Genomic DNA, 21598 nt, shown 5'->3' on the forward strand with positions numbered 1-21598 from the left:
TTACTACTGCTTATATGTCTTGAGCAGAACATTAAGTCGCTGTACCCCCAACATTTCCTTCTATAAAATGAGAATAGTGATACATACCTCACTGCCTTGTTCTAAAGATCAAATGAGGTTAAACTTTACTTCCAGCTGGGTTGGACAGGTACCTAGGAAATGCCGGGTGTTCCTATTCTACTATTTATTATAATATATCCTGGAGTGAAATGGGGTCAGGGATTTTTTTAAATCATTGTCAATAAGCCCTCTTCCCACAATAAAAATAAGTCTAATACTTGGAGAAACAGGGTGATTTCCCCAGTTTCCAGTTAATAGCTGTCCTTGTTGTGTTGGAGTGTAAGAGATCAAAGTAAGTTCTGTTCTGTTGTGGGTCAGTGATACAATAGACCTATTTTTCTAGCTCCTGTACATTCTTTGAGCCAACTTGAAGTGTCTAACCTTGGCTTCCTGGTTTCAAGAGATTCAAATCTAATCAGCGTTTCACTGTTACCAAATTGGGTTTGTTCACATGGTGCTATCTATCTTCTTTTCAGTTTCTGTGGCACAGAGACACTTGGCTAAAAATAAAATCTCATTTCTTATGCCAAATTATGTGTGTTTTCCCAGCCTCAGACAATCTCACAAAGGGGCTTTAAAGGTAAAATGTTTTCCCAGTGTTTGCAACTGCCCGTTGCTTTTCAGCCTTAACTACTAGTATCCAGCATAGCAGGCAGTATAATTACTGTAAAACTTACTTACAGTATGAGATTCTCTTAACTAATGTCATGGGAAAGTTGGAGTGAGCTGGTGAAAACAGGTAAAAGTAACAACTTTGGGGGAGATATGCCAGGTCCTTTCCCATGGATTGTCTGATGTACTTGTCACAATAACCCTCTGAACTTGGAATATTATGCTCCTCATTTTATAGTTAAACTTTATATGCCTCAGTACAGGGGAACGCCAGGGCCAAGAAGTGGGAGTGGGTGATTAGGGGAATGGGGGAGGGGCATGGGGGACTTTTGGGATAGCATTGGAAATGTAAATGAAGAAAATACCTAAAAAAAAAAAAGAAAGAAATTGACTATATGACTAGTGATGAGCAACAGTGGCTTTCAGGTTCAGATCTCTCTGTTCCTTAGAGTCTTTGCTTTCTCTCTCTTTCAGTGCTACTCCAACGTACTAGAATATGTGTTTCCTTTGAGTTTCATTTGCCTCATCTGTGAATTTCGGGTCTGAGGACACTTACTGCCATTCAAAGCAAGTGTTACAGGCTAGACTTAAGAGAGGGGTCAATATGTATCAGAAGATGGCCTAGTCGGCCATCATTGGAAAGAGAGGCCTATTGGTCTTGCAAACTTTATCTGCCTCAGTACAGGGGAACGCCAGGGCCAAGAAGTGAGAGTAGGGGGGAGGGGGAGGGTATGGGGGGACTTTTGGGATAGCATTGGAAATATAAATGAAGAAAATACCTAATTAAAAAAGAGAGGGGTCAAGGACATGTGTACCTTTGGAACCTTATATTTTTGTATCTGATATATACTAGATAACTCAATAAGTGTTAAAGACGTTCTGGCAAATTGTTAGTCCCATAGTGACTGACATCTGTCTTGGTAGCACTTTTATTGATTAATGCTTTTAACATTTCTTAAAGTTTTCTGGGATCTGACTGAGTGGCTGTATTATGTGGGTTATTATATAGACTTTTGTTTTATTGTTGCAGGTTCCACATATCTCTTTCACATAGAAACTAAATAAGCCTACATGTCTTACTCTGCAACAGAACCCTAGCCTAGGAATTATAACAGCTGAATTAGAGTGCCAGGCCTGTTTATTCTCATCAATTCTCTGTCACTCTCAGGGCACAAACTTTTACAGTGAATGTGCAAGGAGGTGAACAAGGCCAATACCAGATATTTCTGGACATTAAAGCATTTGGGTAACTGGGAAAAATGGACAGCAAGCCTCACCAAAATTATATTCTGAAATCAGAATAAAGGTGTTGATTAATTTAAGAAAGCTCCTATATGAGTTTAATGTGTGGCTAAGAGTAAGAAACATTGGACTAAAAGATTTTTAATTACCATCCCACTGTGATAGTTTATAGGACACAGTGCTATATAGTAAATTGAAAAAAAAAATGTGGGATTTGGAGAAAAGTCTTAGGGGATTTGCTGCTGTAAGAAAGCACCACAACTAAAAGCAACTTGGAGATAAAAAAAATATTTAGGATACACTTCCACAAAACAGTCCATCACTGAGGGAAGTCAGGGTAGGAACTCAAATATGGCAGAAACTTGGAGGCAGGAACTGAAGCACAAACCATTATAAATACGAGTTGCTGGCTTATTCTCTATGGTATCCTCAGCCTGCTTTCTTATGCACCCCAGGACCACCTGGCCAGGGGTAGCACCACACACCATCACCTGACCCTTCTTGAATCAATCACCAAGTTAAGAAAATGCCCCCACAGTATTACAGAAGCATTTCCAGTGGTGGTTTTCTCTTCTCAAATAATTTTAGCCTAGTTAAAGTTGATATTAAAGCTAGCAGGCTTCTGGAATGTGGAGCAGGCAGAGGGTGGATGGGGGGTGCAAGGAATGGCATATGAAGTATAAATAAATAAATAAATAAATAAATAAATAAAATATTTTTTTAAAAAAGCTAGCCTGCACAAAGACTATGAAATTGCTCTGCCATGTACTGGTTATGCGATTTTGAAAACATAACCAAATGCTCTGGTACCTCTGGATTTGCCATTTTCAAAATAGACATATTCTATGTACTCTATAGTAACAATTGTGAGAATTAAGCACTTTTGATGGTGCATAGTACATAGCAAGCCCTCAGTAAATAGTCTTCTTATAACCCAAGATTAAAATCAAAGATGTGAGAAGTGTTCTGGTCCAGGAAAATTTAACATGTAAGCTGAAATGAGGTGCTTTTTAAAAATTGATTGATTGATTGCTCTGTGTTTCCTGTTTCATTGGCAATGCATTCCGGAAACAAAATATGGAAACAGATCTTGCCCCAAGACTTGATGACACTGCAGGAAACAAGCTGGTTAGTTCTTCCATGGCTGATTGGCTATGATGGCTTGAAAACTGTTGGGGAAAAATTGGCTCAATGAAGATAGCAGATGTGGTTTGGGAAATGCAAGGATATGACTATAATAAGCATTCATCTGTTCAGCTCCATTTCTAAGAGTAATAACAGGAGAAAAGGATAGATCTGTCAAATCGGCAAGACACTGCTGTCACCATTTCAGCTATCTCAGTGTGCTTTTCAGTGCCACAAGTGCTTTTCAGTGCTGTTCAAGCTAAAGGCTTAATTGCAGTTTAGGACCATAGATACTGCCATCTGATCTCTAGATTCAACAATAGAATGTCCACCATCATAAGTAATAAGGTTTAGAACATAGTAAGCACACTCCTCGCACCCAACCTGGCTCCTTGTACAGCATTTCTCTTGCAACAGTTTGCACTTTTGTAACCCTGATTGAGACTATGAAAACTCCTTGAGACTAAGCCCAGTGCCTTTATTGTCTTTGCATACCCAGCATTTAGCAGAGTTGTGCCATTATCACATGAGTTAGTGAATAAAAAAAATACATACTGTTTGAATAAACAATAGTATTGGCTTTTTCCTCTCATGATATTGTGTATGTATATGAATGAGTTTTATACCATGTGCAGTGTAATTTGGAAGATCAGACATGAAGGATGATAGAATATGAATATTTATATATCTACCCTTTTATAAAAACAAACAAAAAATATAAGCAAAAGCTATGAGACTCAACCCTTTCAGGATTCTAGAAATGAAACAAAAACAATATAAAGAAATTTATTCAAAAAGTTCCCTAAGTTATCCTTCTATGGTGGAAATAATTAGACATCAGTAATATAGGGTAAACTGGGAAATTCCCAAATGAATGACAATGAACAACAAACTTAAATAAATGTGGGATCAAAGAAGCACACACAGGTGAGATGAGATGCTCTTAGACGGATGAAACTGAAAATGTGTTGCACCAAAACTTAAAAGCTATAGCTAAACAACTTTCAAATTATTAGATGAACAATGAAAGTATAGGTTACTTTAGAAAACATGCTTGATAAAACATGATTGATATTGTGATAGTGCATGCCAGAAAGATATGCTAAAGAGGCAAGGCAAGAAAATCATGAGTTCCAGGCTTGGTCTACTCCTTGGGCTGGGAATGTAGCTCAGTAGTAGTGCACTTGTCTAGCATGTCTGAGGCCCTGGGATAAGTATTGGATTTTAATTGATATTTTAAATTTATTTATTTATTTAATATGAATGGACATTTTGTCTGCAGGTATGCATATATGTCATATGCATGCCTGGTACCCCAGGAAACCCAAGGTGGACATCAGATCCCCTGAGACTAGAGTTACAGGTGGTTGTGAGCCACCATGCAGGCACTGGGATCTAAACCTTGGTTTTCTGAAAGAGCCCCCAGTGCTCTTAATAGCTGACACGTCTCTCTAATCCTTTAATTTAGATTTCAAAACATCAAGAACAAAATACCAGCAAATTGAGTCAGCTGATAGCTTAAAATTTTTTAAAACATTAACAAAAAGGAATTTATCATCAACTCATATTGAGTTCCATTTCACAAAAGAAATGTCTTGATATGATGTACTATATTTAAAAAGATAAGGCCCTAGGGATGCAATTCAGTAGAGGAGTCCTTACTTAGCATGTTCAGGACTCAAGATTTCCCCTTTAGTACTGACAACAAAACAAACAAAAATAATAAAAGATAACAATACCAGAATTATGTCAAAAGATACAGAAAAAAAATTTAGCTAAAGTTCAATACCAATTTTTGATTAAAGAGTCCAAAAACTAGTCATATGAAGTAATTTTCTTAACCTGATGGATATCTTATGAGAACTACTAAGCTAAATCATACTTAATAATCAGAGATTGAAATCTTCTGATATAAAATAGAAACAATGCAAAGATGACTGTCCTGACCATGTGTATTCACCACTCTATTAGAGATTCTAACCACAGTAATTAGGCAAGAAAAACAAGTAAGAAGCAACAAGAATAAAAAGAAAGAAGCAAATTATCTTTAGTTGCAAACAGTATGATCCTAGAGAGGCTAGTTTTAAGAAACCCACAATGAACTATTGGAAATAACCAAATGAGTGCAGTCAGGTTGCTGACTAAAAGACTGATGTGTAATGCCCAACTACATTTGTATATTCTGGAAAAGAATAATCTGGAAATTAAAAAAAAACAATATACTATAACCAAAAGAGCAGAAAATATGAATAAATTTAACAAAAGAAGTACAAGGCTGGCCCACTAAAAAAAATCACAAAACATTGTAGAAAGTTATAGCATATAGAAAAAATAGAAATAAATGAGAAAATCACCCCATATTCATGTATCAAAAGATTTACTATTGTTAAGGTGTCAAGAATTCCTAATGAAGGGACATTCTAGCTTAATGGTGGCTTGGGAATAAGGAGAAAAAGAATTTTAAAAGGATTGTTAACATGGTCAAAACACTACATGTATAGATATGTAAATGTTACCGTGAATTTATTCCTTTGCACAATGTATATTAATGATAATTTTAAAATCCTGGCTGCTTTCTTAGCAGAAGTTGAAAACTGGCCCTGAGGTTCTTATTGAAATATAAAGATCCTAGAATGGACAAAACAATTGTCAAATTAAAAATTAAAGAAAATCCAAAAGCATGTAAACTAGGGGAGTTGGGGAGGAAACATGATGCACTTGTTCTAAAAGCAAACCTTTGTGCTTGTATATAGATTGTTGTTTAGGAAGGTATTAAACTTTTCAGGTTCTTATTTAATTCTTTATTATTATTATTATAGTCAAAATAATACAGAATATATGCCTAATAATAAAATGAGTGAATACTCATGTGCTCTCATTATAGAACCCACAGTGGTATACTAAGCCTGCTAGAATTCAAGGTCTGTGAGGGCATAAAACTTTGGTCAGCTATGTTCATTGTCGTAAGATGCTACCTGACATGTGGTGGGTGTGTCATGATATTTCTTTCCTCTTCAAACCATCACCTCCAGCATACCTCAGAGCTTAATAGTGCCCTAAATTTGGGACCTTTTATTCTCTTAAATTTTAATAACTTTTCACATATACTCCTTAATAATGTTGTTGCCTTTTCCAGAAATTTGTACAACAAAATTAAATGCATCCTCTAATGAGTTAGGCCTGTTACACATTAGTATGTAAGATTTACCTCTGAGGTTTCACTTAGTGTCCTTGCCATGGATGGCTTGTATTTTGTTGAATAAATATGCCAAAATTCATTTCTCTTTTCTCCTGTCAGTAGATATTTGGCATTTCTGCTTCTATAAACAAAGGGTCTATGAGCATCCGTTCACGTGTTTCCTGGTCACATGTGCAAAAGTTTCACTGGAATATGAATCGGAGAAAAAACACTGCAGCCAGAATTTTTGTTTTCATCTCCCAACGTTTAGCCCATGAGTCAGAACTACAGCATGCCCTTATTCACACAAAGAGAGAGTCAGGAGGCCTGCTGCTGTCCAAAATATTTTGAGAACTGGGTAGAGAGAAAGGAGAAGGGAAAAAGGAGAGGAGAAATGTGTCTAGTGAAACCTGTGGTTACTTGATCCTTTCATCAAAGTGAGGTGTAGCTCATGAAGACTAGATTCTAAAACTCATCTTCCTTAGTTTTATTCTCCCCTATTTCCTATGACTAAGTTTTGAGGTATCATTTTTAAGTACATGTCTACTCAACAAGATGGTGATTGTTTTAACGGTCTCTTGGGTTTACATTTGATTAGATCATTTAAACTACAATAATTATAATTTAAATTTTGATGTGGATAAAAATGTATAATTCTTTAACTTTGTAATGATAATACAATACCTACCCTTGTAACAAAATTGAAGTGTGCAGTATTATATTAACTACAGATAGAAGTTGCATCACATAGCTTTCAAATTTACCTTGCTTAAGCGACTCGTTGAAGAGCAAAACTTTTCTTAAAGTCTTCTTTAAAAGAATAATTTACTAATATATCTTCTGCATTTTCCCACTTTGTTAACTTGGCATGTAATTTGTACCTATAAATGTTATTAGTGTTGTCACTTACCTGTATGGACACCTGTATCTTTTATAAATGGCCCCATTGTTCGTCTGCTTCATCTATGTAGCAGTTAGAAATTGTATTCTTTCCTGTGCTATTTGACTTTTCTTGCCTCTTGAGTCTCTGCTGTAGTAGATAGTGAGCTGCAAAGGGGAAAGAGCATACACTAATTTTCTTCTAATTTTTTCTGGACTAAAAATGGAGGCACAATATTTACCTGAGTGAATAATTTTAACCAAAACAGTGAGTGACGTTCTTTGCACTTGGCTGACTTGCATATTAGAACTGAACTCCTTGTTATGATATGAAATGAAGGCTTTTCAAAAAGATTAGGGGCCACCATTTTACTGACATTTCATATTTATAAAACTAACATTTGAATTTCTTTTCTTTTCTTTCTTTCTTTTTTCTTTTATTTTTTTCCACTCAGGTCTTGAAAGGTTAGTCCTGAAGACTTATGAAATATAGTCTAAGTTTTCTTTGTTTGTGCCTTGCCAGAGATGTTTATTTGGGTGGGAGGGAAAAGAATTGAATACTTTTCTGTTTCCTAGGGACTATACTAAGCATGAAAACGAAGAACCATTAGTTAAAAAAAAAAGCAGATGTGAATAGTTACAAGATATTTGGGGAAGGAAAACTATTGAATTTAGAAGGAGATAAATGTGGCTTGGTATGAAATCATTTTAACCCTGACTTTTCTTATTCTTCCTTGTTTCCTCTGTTCAATGTTAACGAGAAAATAATCATGTTTTGTTTGTTTGTTAGGGTGGGTGATAAAACCACTAAGCATAAAAAGTAAAGTCCAGTTCTAGCTCATTTTTCTTCCTCCTTTGGTAGAGAAACACAGATAAATCATGGATGTTGTAGTTCCATGGCTACGAGTGTGGACAATTGTCATCTTTAAGGCAGATTAACATAACATAAGAGGTCACTTATAATTTATTAATTTTTTACATAGAACATGGAACATAGACAAAATTTGATATTTGGTTAGCAAGAAGCATATTCTAGTTGGAAAAATGAAGTCATTATTAAAAGAGATGGAGAACTAATATACAGTGAGGAGTTTAGAATTGTTTTTCTATCTCATTACTTTCATATTTACCCGAAAAGTGTAGACACAGATCTTGGAGCTAAGCACTTAGACTAGCATGATCCTCATCCAGGAAACCTAGAAGTCTTGTAAAGGTTTTGACAGCATCCCTCAAACTATTCAACAGTGCTGTGTATCGTTTCTCAGGAAAAGTGCATGGTACAAGGATTCTATTACATTTTTTTTATTAGGTATTTTCCTCCTTTACATTTTCAATGCTATCCCAAAGGTCCCCCATACCCACCCCCCCAATCCCCTACCCACCCACTCCCCCTTTTTGGCCCTGGCGTTCCCCTGTACTGGGGCATATAAAGTTTGCAAGTCCAATGGGCCTCTCTCTTTGCCATGATGGCCGACTAGGCCATCTTTTGATACATATGCAGCTAAAGACAAGAGCTCCCGGGTACTGGTTAGTTCATATTGTTGTTCCACCTATAGGGTTGCAGTTCCCTTTAGCTCCTTGGGTAATTTCTCTAGCTCCTCCATTAGGGGCCGTGTGACCCATCCAATAGCTGACTGTGATCATCCACTTCTGTGTTTGCTAGGCCCCGACATAGTCTCACAAGAGAGAGCTATAACTGGGTCCTTTCAGCGAAATCTTGCTAGTGTATGCAATGGTGTCAGCATTTGGAAGCTGATTATGGGATGGATCCCTGCATATGGCATCTATTACATTTTTGTTACAGAACAGGGAAAGGGACACTGAGAGACTCAAGAAGAAAGAAAAGGAATTAATACAAAAGAACAGTGAAAGCTGGTATGATAATACTAATTTATCCTTTACTTGTATATTAATATCAAGAGTAACTCATACATCTGATTTATGTTGTCAGAGCAATAACTCAGTACTACTGGTAGCAATATTGCTGTTTTACAGGTAAGACTCTAGGCTCCAAGAGCTAAAATATATAAAATTCTTCTGGTATTTGATAAGGCTGATCATAGGCCTCTCTCTGGAAGAAGTAAGATAGAGTTATGTTCATGCCATTTAATGACTGTATATGTCGTCATTAATGCATCACATTAAGTTGATACCTTAACCTCTGCTTAACTTCCTTCTCTTACAAATGCAGAGCTCATGAGATTGGCTATTCCCTCAGAACCTGTTTAATTCCTTGGCAGGATTCAAAGTGTCCATAGGAAACCTTACAAACACTCTGTCCAGAGAAGGTCTCAAAAGAGTTCAGCTTTACACTGATTCACTCGAGCAATCCATAGAATAGTCACTTGGATGTATGTACAGTTTCTCAGAAGACCGTAGAATTCTGATCGATGTCTGCCATCCACTGACATATGTTGCTTTGTTCTCTCTCTGTCTCTGTGTGTGTCTTTTCAGTTTGGACAGTACCAGGGACCATGTTTTACCCATCGACTATTACTTTCCACCCCAGAAGACCTGCCTGATCTGTGGAGATGAAGCTTCTGGCTGTCACTACGGAGCTCTCACTTGTGGCAGCTGCAAGGTCTTCTTCAAAAGAGCCGCTGAAGGTAAAAAGTCTTACCTACTTCCTGATATTTTCCCCTTCTCTTTTGCCTAGCAGAGAATGACAGTGACCTTCCAGGGCATTCTGATAATCCCAGAGACTGAGTCATTAGCAAGGGCCCTCTCACAGTACATGTAAGATCAAAGAAGCCCATGGTTATATTTGCTGAGCTGTCTTGGCTGCCCTGGTTGTACAAGCAATGATGGTGATGTAGGTGGTCCCAGCTGGTGCTTGGTGGCTCCCAGGACTGGAAGCAAAATTAATGATTTGAAAAATTAAATTTCCTTCCTGCTTGTTTTCAACTCTGCTTCCTAGTGAGGAAAAGAAAACTTGTCCTTATTAGAGAGGTTAGAAGTGGAGAAACCCCAACTGAGTATACAGGCTGTTTTCTGTAGAGAATATGAGACTGTTCCTTAGCAAAAGCTTCCTGGCTTTAACCCCAGAAAAGGAAGTGTTCTCACTGTTCAGCAGACCATCAGTGTCTGCACCTGCTCCCTCCTGCTTGCTGCCTCTTTGGGACCTCTCTTTGCAATAAGGACTCCAAGGCAGGAAAAAACTCAGAGAGAAGCATCAGAGGACTGCTTTCAGGGCATGACAGTTGGTTCAGAATCCCAACGTAACTTGCATTTTGTATCCAGCTAAGTGGGATGGAGCCTTTACTTGTTATCTGCACTAATTATGATGTTTCTAACCTACATCATCTAGCAGAAACACCCACTCCAGGCCTTTACTGTAGTCTTAGTGATCCCTCCCTTCTTAATCACAGGGTGGGGGTGGGAGCTTAAACCTTTATTCATACACTCTACTACCATCCCTCAGTCTGGTACTCCTTTCTCAAAGAGTCACTGGAAAGCTGCCCCTACATGGTCTACTGTGGCTGCAGACTCAGTTTTAAAGATTCCTTTGCAACTCTGCCCTGGTCTCTGGCTTCCCACCAAGGGGGAGCTTCCGGCCAGGGAGGTTTTCCTTCTTTCTAACAGGTCAGGAAGAGCTTAAATCAGAACCAAAACAGACAGCCCTTTATCATACAAAAGAAGCATCAGCATCAGAAAAGAAATTCATTTCCTGAGAAATATGCTCAGCACAACAGAAGCACAAGGGAATACCTGGCAACAAGAGCTGTCCTCACTGACAGCCAATCTAACAATGATTTTAATGTCAGCATTTTAGTAGGTGGGAGAAATACATTCAAAACACAAAGCTACCCTTTTCTTTTCTTCCAGTTCCCCAAGGCATGAGGAGGCAAACAGGCACTTTGTAATAGTGAAAATGAGCTACATGTTTCACCTCTACTCCCCAATGGCCCCTTTGCTGCTGTCCATAGTAGACTAGCATGAGATCCAAGGCCCTAAGGCATAATAAGCTTGGACCTTTAGAAAAGTCTTAAAGCGATGCCTTCCTTTCTTAGCAGGATTTATAAAAGAACTGTCAGGAAAGGAAGTGAAAACACTTTCCAAGGACTTCAGATCACCCCAGTTTCTCTAGTGTACCGCCCTGTCACAAGTGATCCTCTGGTTCTCACAGCAGGGAGAGAAGCAGGGTAGCATTCTAAAGCTATTCCAAAGCAGCAGGCGTAGCCATACCAGAAGAGAAATGAGGTTAAGTGAGCAGATTAGATCATAACCAGTGCCACCTTCAGACTGTAGAAATCTAGGCGACTAAAAGGTTGCTTTTAGAACACTAGAGATGACGTGATGCCCCATGTTGTAAAAGGGAGGAATTTGCAGCCATACTATCCTATCCTACAGGACACTTTTCTGGAGAACTTAGAACTAAAAGAAGAAGGCAGAAGGGCAGCTACCAGGGATGCCTGGATGCATCTCTAACATCATGTAGATTCTACACTATTTAACAATAGGGCAGACAAGGAATGTGGGCTCCCGGGGGGACCATTCGGTATTCAGAATACAGGAATCCAACAAGATCTATGCATGGTCCAGACCCTAGAGTCATTTAAGTTCCTGAAACTCAGTAATACTTTATTTAAGAAAATCGAGATCACCAAAGGGTATTTATTTTGTTTTAAACATTATCATACAAGTTTATTTCACAGTTTTCCCATAACACAAATTAAAGACAGTGCAATTACTTAAAGACTGTGGTTTGTACAGCAGAAGTTTATGCATGAGAGAACACCCTGACTATGCTCCATGTAAAAATTCAGGCATGGAGCAAACTGGCTACTTTATTTTATTTATTTATATATATGCATATATGTGATATGTACACATGTACATGTATACATATATATGTGTGTGCATATGCACCTATACATATATACATGTGTATGAGTCCATTTAGTGTTGGTCATAAGGATATATATTTACCAATGACCACTTGGGGTCTGCAAAGCATGGTGGCACATGCCTTTAATCCTAATACTTGTGACATAGAGTTTGAGGCCAGCCTGACTTACATAGTGAGTTCTGTAACAGCCAAAGCAACTTTGTACAAACTCTGTCTCAAAAATGCCTAAAAGAAATAAAAGGAAAAAAAATGACAACTTGATGTTGGATAATCTATCTCCCTGCTCTAACCTCTCGTGCTCCTGCTAATTTCTTTCAAATTTATGGCCTCTTCCTTGATTATTGGTATTTACATACATAAACATACACATATACATATATAGACGTGTATATATAAATACAACCTGTTGAGTTCAATTAGTGTTGCTTATTTGTACATGTATTGACAGCTAACTACATAAAACTGAATAACCCATCAGGATACTTCTCTTAGAGAAAAACGTCACTATTGTACCTTTGAGGAAATTTTTCTGTACTGGTCATTATTTTCATTCAGAGTCTTTACAGCTGAGTAGGACTGCTGCTCGATTTTCTCCCTTGGAGGTTCACATAGCTCCTTTGAATACTATGAGAGCTAGCCTCGAAGAGGCTTCCAGGCCACTACCAACTCAATTCTTCCAAGTCCTAATAGGGACTTGCCTTCAACATCTGGGAGGCAGCCAAGGGCAATGACAATAGCCTATATTATTTATTCAACTTTTCTGACCAAGGACATGAGAGGAGGGTTCCCATGCTACACTGAGGATTTTGTTAGATAATATGGGGCACCTCTGCATGTCTTACAGAGCCATAGAAAATAAACAATTGTAGCTGTTTGGCTACTTTGGAATGTGTGCCCTAGGTATCAATTCTTAGTCTTTTGAGAGATATAGAAAGATAGTATAGGAGCAAACAAAATAAGACAAAAAGTTATTACTATCACAACACACAGGAAGCAGAGATTAGTGTATTTGAAATTTTAGGGCTAGCTCAATCTACATAGTGAGTTCTAGACCAGACAAGAATACCTAGTGAGGCCATATTTAAAACAGGTAATAGTAATAGTTAGTAATAGTAATAATAGTAATATACTATTGCTGGTGTTTCTTCTCTTCCCTGTAAAAGATTGATGGTTTGGATTTATTAGCATCATTAACTCTACTTGAAAGCAAGAGTCTATATTATTGCCCACAAAGAACATATATTGATTTTTTAAATATTTTAATATGTATTTGTACTGCCTATTTGAAAGTGTTGAAATTTAGAATTTTACCTGCCTTAGAGAGAGTATAGTCACAAATATTTCTCTTCCTCTCTTCCTTATTCATTGTCAGTTAAGTCTGACTATTTAGCACATTGACTATCACATTATACACATTTGTCAAAGATCTCTGGCCTGGGCACAGGTACAAGAGTTAAAAGCCTGGCATGTTAGACAAAAATTCATTTCTAGCTTTGGTGGTTTATAAAGCATGACATTTTAAAACTGTCACTGGTAGGGGGTCTCTGCACAGAGTTGATTATAATCTGGTCAGGTTTTCTTACTGGAAAGGAAAAGAAGAGATAGCCCCACAGTTTCTTATAGCTGTTAACACTGAAGGGTAAGTGAGATTTGGGCTGAGCATGGAAGGCTCTGTATATTCTTGAAAGAATTTGGAAAAGAGTGAGATGGTGGGGGTCATGAAGGCATGAATGTGGGAATGGATATGTTTGGGAATGGCCAATGAGTCTGAAATAGGTGGAAGAGAACATGTATTTGTAGGTGGGTAAGGTAAAGGGGAAAGTGACAGGGAAGGAATGTTGAACACTATCTTAAGAGATGAGGAAATAAAAAAGGTGGTACCTTTATATTGGTATATTTTTATACTTGCATTTGATAATTTACATTACATCAGAATGACATTAGATTTAAAGCAAGTACTTTGGAAACTATGTTGTTTGTTTAATAATGGTCTCCTGTGGTGGAGTATGTTTGGTGTTCTAGCTTGCTTTTGTTGCTGTGATTAAAAACCCCGACCCCCCCCCCACCCAAAATAAAAGTCTTAGTTGGGTAGACTTAGATAAGAAATTTCCCTCTTTAGGCTTTAGTTTTCTGTTTGTAGAATAGATATATTTTATAAATGTCCTTCCAGGGGCTGGGGAGATGGTTCAAGTGATATGAGAAAGGATTTTTTTTTGCCAAAGATATGAGTCCAGTTCCCAGCACACATGTATAGTGGCCCACTACTGCCTGAAACTCAAGTTTCAAGATATCTGGAAGGTTCCAGAACCACCTTCTTGACTCCCTGGCTACCTTCACTCATCTGTAACTACTTTCTGCCCACCCACCCCACTCCACCCCCACATACATACACATAAGTAAAAATAAAATCAGATTGTCAGTAAATAAATGTGTTCCCAGCTTAGAATTTTGTGACAATTCTATAATTTATAAACATCACTATTGTTTCAGCAAACACAGATGCATTTTATACCTGTATGTGCTTGGAATTTGACTTTGTAGCAGATGGGAAATGCTAGACCTGGATCAATAAAAACTCAGTCTTCCAACAGGGCCAGAAAGATCTGAGAGTGCATGTGGAAAGGCTGGGTTAACATGGAAGACTGAGATTCTCTTTGTGACCATGGATGACTAACTTCCTTTCTTTTCCATTTGCTCATGTGGAAAATCAGGATATGAATCCCCATCTCTATTATCAGGTTTCAAAGAGGGTTAATTAATTCATTATGCACATTATGTACTTGAGAATTTACTATTTTTCAGACATTTTCTAGTAAAACATTTGAGACTGCACATCCATTTGTTTTGTACACATGGTGCACTGTTTGGTACACATCATAAAATTGAAACTGTAGTTTACATTCTGAACTCAAAGAATTACACCATCCTCACTGATGTTTACAATAGGTCCCAATTTAGTTTCCTTGGCAAATTTTATATAAGTATGGCTTTGATTTTCTCTCCCACCCCAGGTTTTTGTGAGGGAAGAAATATAAGTGAACCTTTATTGAACTCGTTCTGTCCTTTAAATCCACTTTCCCACCTCAACTCATGTGGGATTGAATGTTACCTCATTTCGAGTTTTACAGCAAGTTTTTGGTGTAAGATAGTGTCCACTTCACTCCCTGACTCTTTGAGCCATGTTTCCCAGAGTCAAATTAATTCAACTAGAAACATCATCTTGTAGATTCAACAAAGACTTGATCAGGTATTTTGGCCCCATAACGTGACTGATCCTGGCTTCCTGAGTCCCAGGGATTGTCCTTTAAAGCTCTGATCATCTTTTTATCTCTCTTTTTCTTAAATGTTACTGCCAGACTAGATTCTAGATGAGAGGCAGATAAACTTTTTTCTATAAAAGGACATGTAATAAATATTTTAAACCCTGCAGGTAACCTGGCCTCCATCTCAACTATTCAGCCTTGCCTTTGTAGACCATCAAAAAACTAATGGGTGTAGCTAGGTTCCAATAAAATTTTATGGGCACTAAAATTTGAACTTCACTTAATTTTCACATGCCATTAAGTATTATTTTTCTTTTGGTGTTGTAAACCCGTTTAAAAAAATAAGAGAGAGAGAGAGAGAGAAATTTTCAACTCTTACCCTCATAAAGACAGGTGATAGCCTAGATTTGGCCTGTGGGAGGCAATTTGTTGACTTTTGGTTCAAGTGGTCTCTCTTATACTTGCAAATGTGTATAATAAATTTTACTCATCTCTAGCCTCCTGATACCTATGTAACAATCTAGAGTACATCACTGTTACAAATTATTCCCAGTTGTCGAAGTTTTATAGAATACCTAATATAGTGGCTTCTTGTGCTTCATTATTAAACAGGAGAAAAAAATAAGTTTAGAAATTCTAAAAGGGGACTTTTTTTAATGAGCTGCCATATCACTCAATCTTAAAAAATCCTCAGAGGAAAAACTTTTAAAAATGTACACATTTGTCTAAACTTTATAACCTTTTGGATAATTATGACATTATATATAATGTTTTGCAGTATATACCCCAAATGGTACACAGAAAGGGCTTTCCGAAATATATGGTACCAAATATTATGTTTAAAAATCTATCCGACAGAAGTAAAGCCTAAGTGGCCATCTGAGTTATGGAACTGTTTTATATTACTCCAGGATGCCCTGACTGTACAAGTCTTCTAGCTTATTTTTGATTTTCCTATTAATATGATAAACTACAGGCTTATTGAATAAATAATTTTGCTGTGGTAGTTATTTTAATTGGCACCCACTAAGTCTTTGTCAGTGCCAAAATCGTGACCCATGCAAAGAATTTTCCAACTAATGCCTATGGATGCTCAGTTATAGATTATTCATTTTAAACAGTTATTAGCAAGAAATTGTCCATAGCACTTATACCATTAATTAAATATCTGTAGTGTTTACATTAAATTTGCTACTTGCAAGATTTCTTGTATCTATTACCTCTTTCTCTTATGTCTGATTTCTCAGTCACATAAGTGCTTATGAGTATGTTGTAGACAGACGCTTCTTCAATCCCTCAGGAGAATCTCCTCCTGGTGATTGTCAAATATCATGTGGTTCTTTTTCATAGTTTGTTTCCACTGTAAGGTAAAGAGTCTCTTCAGACATAGTAGTTATGTCTGTCTTCTTTGAGATCTAGTTCCATAACAAGAAACATAGATAAGCGACCTCTGCAAGAAGTCATCATGACTTCACGATAATGAATATGTGTGAACATTTTGAAACCTGTTATTTGGGTGTTCATGTTCCTTCTCTTTCCATTCTTAGAAATGTTCTGAACCTACCAGAGAGAGAGACATGAGCTTTGATAACTGAAAAGTCTATGAAAATAAAGAACTAAAGTTAAGGAATTGATAACCCAGGTATGGTGGTGGCTCATGCCTGTGATGCCAGTTTTCCGGATGGCAGAGGCAGGAAGGTTGCCACAAGTTGAATCAGCCAAGTGTAGGTTACATTTTAAGTTTCTTATTGACATAACCTATTTAGCAAAACACTAGAAAACTGGGAAGAGCAAACAAATCTTTCTGAAGGAGACAAGGAATAGGTTTCCCACTCCTTTCACTTCTATCTGTGCTGTGATTATTAATGCCCTCTAGTAAATTCATAACACCTCCTGGCTAAACTATTATCTGTCTCTATGGAACACCTCTTAAGAGTAGACCTAGTTCTAAATCTGCTCAGGCACACAGTCAGTGTTTGCCAAATACTTACTGCATATAAGTAAAAGGCTCAAATACGAAAGCCACAAAGGCTGTTTTCCTCATTTGAGGAGCTGAAATTTGAATTTTGGTCTGCCTGGACCTAAGTCAGCATTCACTTTTACACACCAAACCTTCCCCACAATTATTTAAATATACTGAACCAATGAAGAAAGTAATGCCACGTCTAAAGAAACAAGCCAAGCAGCCATGAGAAGGACCAAGAGAGTCTAGTAAAACTGAAAGAAGTGAGGAAAGACAGGAGAGAAAACAAAGAGCCACCAAATGGTACAGGTATCACAGTGGAGATTGCCTTCCTAAGAAAGTGCCCCAAACCTGAAACAGCTGGTATATCATCAGCAATTCTCTTCATTAGAAGGGACATGTGGACCATCATCTTTCTACCATCTCATACTCTTCAGAAGTCAGAGCTCTGTTTCTTCAGAAACCAAGATGGGTAGATCTTAAGTCACTCTTATCATGCAACCACAAAACAGGAAGCACAGTTTACCATCTGTGCTCATGTGAACTTTTAATCTTGATCACATAGCTAAGAGAAGAGCTCAGAGACAGGATGTATATAATATAATAGACACATGGGTCTTTGGCCCTTTCCTCGGTGCTGTCGCAGAGGAACACATTGCTGACTTTTTGACTGGGCTAGGCACAAAAGAAATCCATTTTTCCTCCTAATTTATGTCATGAAACAGACAACATTCTCTTTTAGAAAGCTAAAAAGCAAAAAGAAAAGAAAGAAAATAGGGTAAAGTATTGATTTTTCTTTCTCAGACTTTTACATTTTTATTCTTCTTTGCCCTCTTGAACATCTCATTGTATGAATGGACATAGTTTTATTGTGTTATCTAGATGAGGAGGCTGGAAACTGGGCACCTCTAGCAGTTTCTTAAATTAGACAAGCACATTCCTACAGATCACAAACAGGCTCAAGTTTGTTTGTCTGTTTGTTTTTTAAAAAGAGAATTCTTAAGAGGTTTGTAGTGCTCTTTAGCATCATGGCAATTTTAAGTGCTTTCCTGGTAGGTCTGAAGAAAGGGAACATAGAAATATAAGCAATCTAGTCAAACTGTTGAACTAAATGTGGATGACAACACTAAGATCCACAAAGAGGAAATGACTTTTTCTGGTTCATTTAACATCTAATTAATGGCATCAATGTTTCTTGACTGAGCTGCTCAGCAGAAACATGAAGATTGTTGCCTTGGAATGCCTAGGAACAATGTAAGGCAGCCTCATAAGCACTCAGCAAAACTTCTGGCTCCTAGAAGACATTTGGTCCCTGTTAACACCCTCTGCTTCAAGCACATTTTTGATGTTTTTTCATTTATTCTTTGAGAATTTCATACAGTATGTTTTGTTTATATTCTTTCGTTTCCTCAACTCTCCCAGATCCTTCTCCATCTCTTTACCTACCCAAATTCATGTTCTTTCTTTTTCTTAAACAAAAACTGTGGATTCCAATATGTGCTGGCCAAATCCACCATCTTTGTAAAGCACTTTCTGTAACCTTAGGTCTTCCCACAGAACCAGAGAATGGGTGATTGATGATGGTCTGTGGTAAGAGGACTTGAAGTGAGTGCCATTTTGTACTAGATCTGTGTACATGTGTGAACTTTTTAGGGAGTTATTTTTCAATTCTTTCATATGATTCTCAGGGGATGTAGAACCCAGGAAAAATTTCAGAATCCTGGTCTAGGTTTGGATAAGGACTTTATAAATCCATATATATATGAACAACAGTAACTTCAAACACTGCTCTTTAAATGACTAATTTTTCCCCATGTTCATGTATTCAGGTGTTGTTTCTACTGTAGTTAAGTATAGAAGGCACTAGTTTAAGAGATACAAGAAAAGAACACAAACTATTTATTGGGCACTAAATACATTAGATGCTTTCCAGACGACAACCCTGTAGTGTTGTGTTGCTCTCAATTACAGCTCAGGGAGCTAAGACACAGAAGAGTTAATTTGTCTAGAATCATATAATCACTGTGAACATCATGTGTCACATAGTTATCATTACAATGGTGAGGTTAGTACTGTCTTAGAATTAAGTGCAAAATTATTTGAGAAGATAGTATTTGAAAAAAAAAAGTTATTTTGCTTGTAATGTTTCAAAAGATGTCACAAGAGAGTTAACAGTCTCAGTCCTTAAAATGATGCACAAGGATTTTCCAGGTACAATGAGGTAGGAAAATAACTTCAAAAGGAGGGGGAAGTCTGAGCTAAGCTAATGTGTTATGTGGGGGCAAGGCTTGTTTGGGGTAATATTGAGGCTAGAGGTCATCCTGTGGAATCTCACCAGCTGCAGCAAGGTTCTTGAGAAGTTTTGAGTTGACCTTTTGTGCCTGGCTTCTTCCCCATAGCTGCCCCAGTTTAGTCTCTTGGCTTTGTGCAAATAGACTCCTATCTAGGTAGAGAAACAAAATGCAATGTAAGAGAACCAGATGGGGCTGTGGCTCTGCCACTAGCTTATGTGTGGTCTTTGGAGTAACTTGTCTCTTTACTCATCAAAACCCCCATCTGATGCACAAATGGTTATACTGAATGTTCTTAAGTATTTTAACATATATATATATATATATATATATATATATATATATATATATATATGTGTGTGTGTGTGTGTGTGTGTGTGTGTGTGTGTGTGTGTGTTTGTTGTAATATCTATTCATATATATGAAACAATGATTTTAATTATTATTTTGAAAAATTTTATAGGTATTTCATGTGTTTCTATGTCTACTGATATACTTTGCATGAATCTTTCTTGGGAACTAGGCAGATAGAGGTCAAAATTTAGCTTTAAAATGGAATAGATATATGGCCTTGAAGTACTCACTTAATTTCTCTGTGCCTCTCTGAAGTCAATAATATCCTATGAGGCTATTTAAAGTATCAAGTAATGTATAATATAGTTTCTATTTCCCAGTAAGTTTTGTTTCCTTCTTGTAGAATAAATATTAATCCTGAGTTGCATATGCTTAAGGTCGTCCTGAGCTAAACAGGAAACAAAGGTAGAATGTGATAACAGTGGTAATCCTCAGGATAAAGGAAATGGAGGAGGTATAAAATTCCCAGACAACTAGTTATTTTCAGTATTGCTTAATTAGCAACCAGAAAAGCCACTAGCATTTGTAAGGGGATTACTAAGGGTCAGTCTCCAATTCTGTTTTTAACTCTAAGGTGTTTGTGTCCCACCCCCTCTCTCTCCGTGTGTGTGTGTGTGTGTGTGTGTGTGTGTGTGTGTGTGTAGCTGTATCTATCTATCTATCTATCTATCTATCTATCTATCTATCTATCTATCTATCTTTCTATCTATCTATCTATCATCTATCTATCCCAGGCAGGATATGTCTGGCCTACCCCCCAAAATATCCAAGTTTCAAGCGACAGGACAGGAAAAAAAGCTAACAAAGGTCTTAAATTATCTTACATATTCTTCAGCCATTGGTTTCCCTTGTCCAGTCAGTGGCATATCTGGAAATATACTGAGGCCAGATTCAATAGAAATCTGAGCTGACACCTGTGCAAATAATTTTAAGGCTTCTTTTTTCCTGAAGCCGGATGTGTATTTTTTTTTAAGTAAGCCAGATTATCTTTTATCTGGGGTGCCATCTCTTACATTCCTCATGCTTTAGATTTCTTGGAGGTATGTTTTTTGGTTTTTTGGGGGTTTTTTTCTTGTTATAACACTATTGCTTTGTTCTTTAAAGTAGAATCAGGGCAGTTCATTAAAAAAGGATAATAGCTTGACAAAGCCTATAACTCTACTGAGTCTAAAATGGGAATCTAGTAACATATCAAATTCATACTGTTACCATTGATTAGCTTTATATCCCACTCCCTCTTTTTTATGGGGGGGGGAGATGGACAAAGGGATACATGAGACAAGAAAGAGCAAAAGACACTTCAGAGAAGGCTACAAGTGTGGATTGATCAGAGATGAGGGGAAAGAGATTCTACTAAAATTCACCTTGTTCAAAAATGTCATAATCATATGTAGTACCTGCATGCTAATTTTAAAAGCTAAAACAAAAAAATCGCAATTAAGATACATTATGTAAGCAAAGTTCCATTTACAATAAATGTAAAAAGTTAAAAATAAAAAAGGAGTAAAATCAAACAAAAGCAATAGGTGCATACCATATAAGTACAAATCTTACTTTCTGATCTAGTTCACTACCTGTGCCCTTGAGAACCCAAGAGTGAGCTGATGCTTAGTACTTATGGTTCACTAGCTCTGAAGCTGAACTTCAAAATACAAATAGAGTTGGTCCTTCATGTGCTCTTATTACTTAAACCTGCTAAATCCCACTATGTTGCGTGGCCTCTTCTCCTGTATCACTAGTGTGTAGATTCCTTGACTTCCCAGATATTCCTCTATGCATCAT

The 21598-nt window shown here is 37.2% G+C and overlaps 1 protein-coding gene across 1 annotated transcript in view; it reads left to right on the forward strand.

Annotated features, from left to right (window-relative positions):
• Ar (androgen receptor) overlaps window positions 1–21598 on the forward strand; it is a 174462-nt gene that overhangs the window by 93379 nt on the left and 59485 nt on the right. The window contains exon 2 of the mRNA NM_013476.4: window positions 9551–9702. Coding sequence (NP_038504.1) covers window positions 9551–9702 — 152 coding nt within the window. The remainder of the gene's footprint in view (window positions 1–9550; window positions 9703–21598) is intronic.

Source organism: Mus musculus, chromosome X (genome assembly GCF_000001635.26).
Source record: "Mus musculus strain C57BL/6J chromosome X, GRCm38.p6 C57BL/6J".
NCBI lineage: Eukaryota > Metazoa > Chordata > Mammalia > Rodentia > Muridae > Mus > Mus musculus.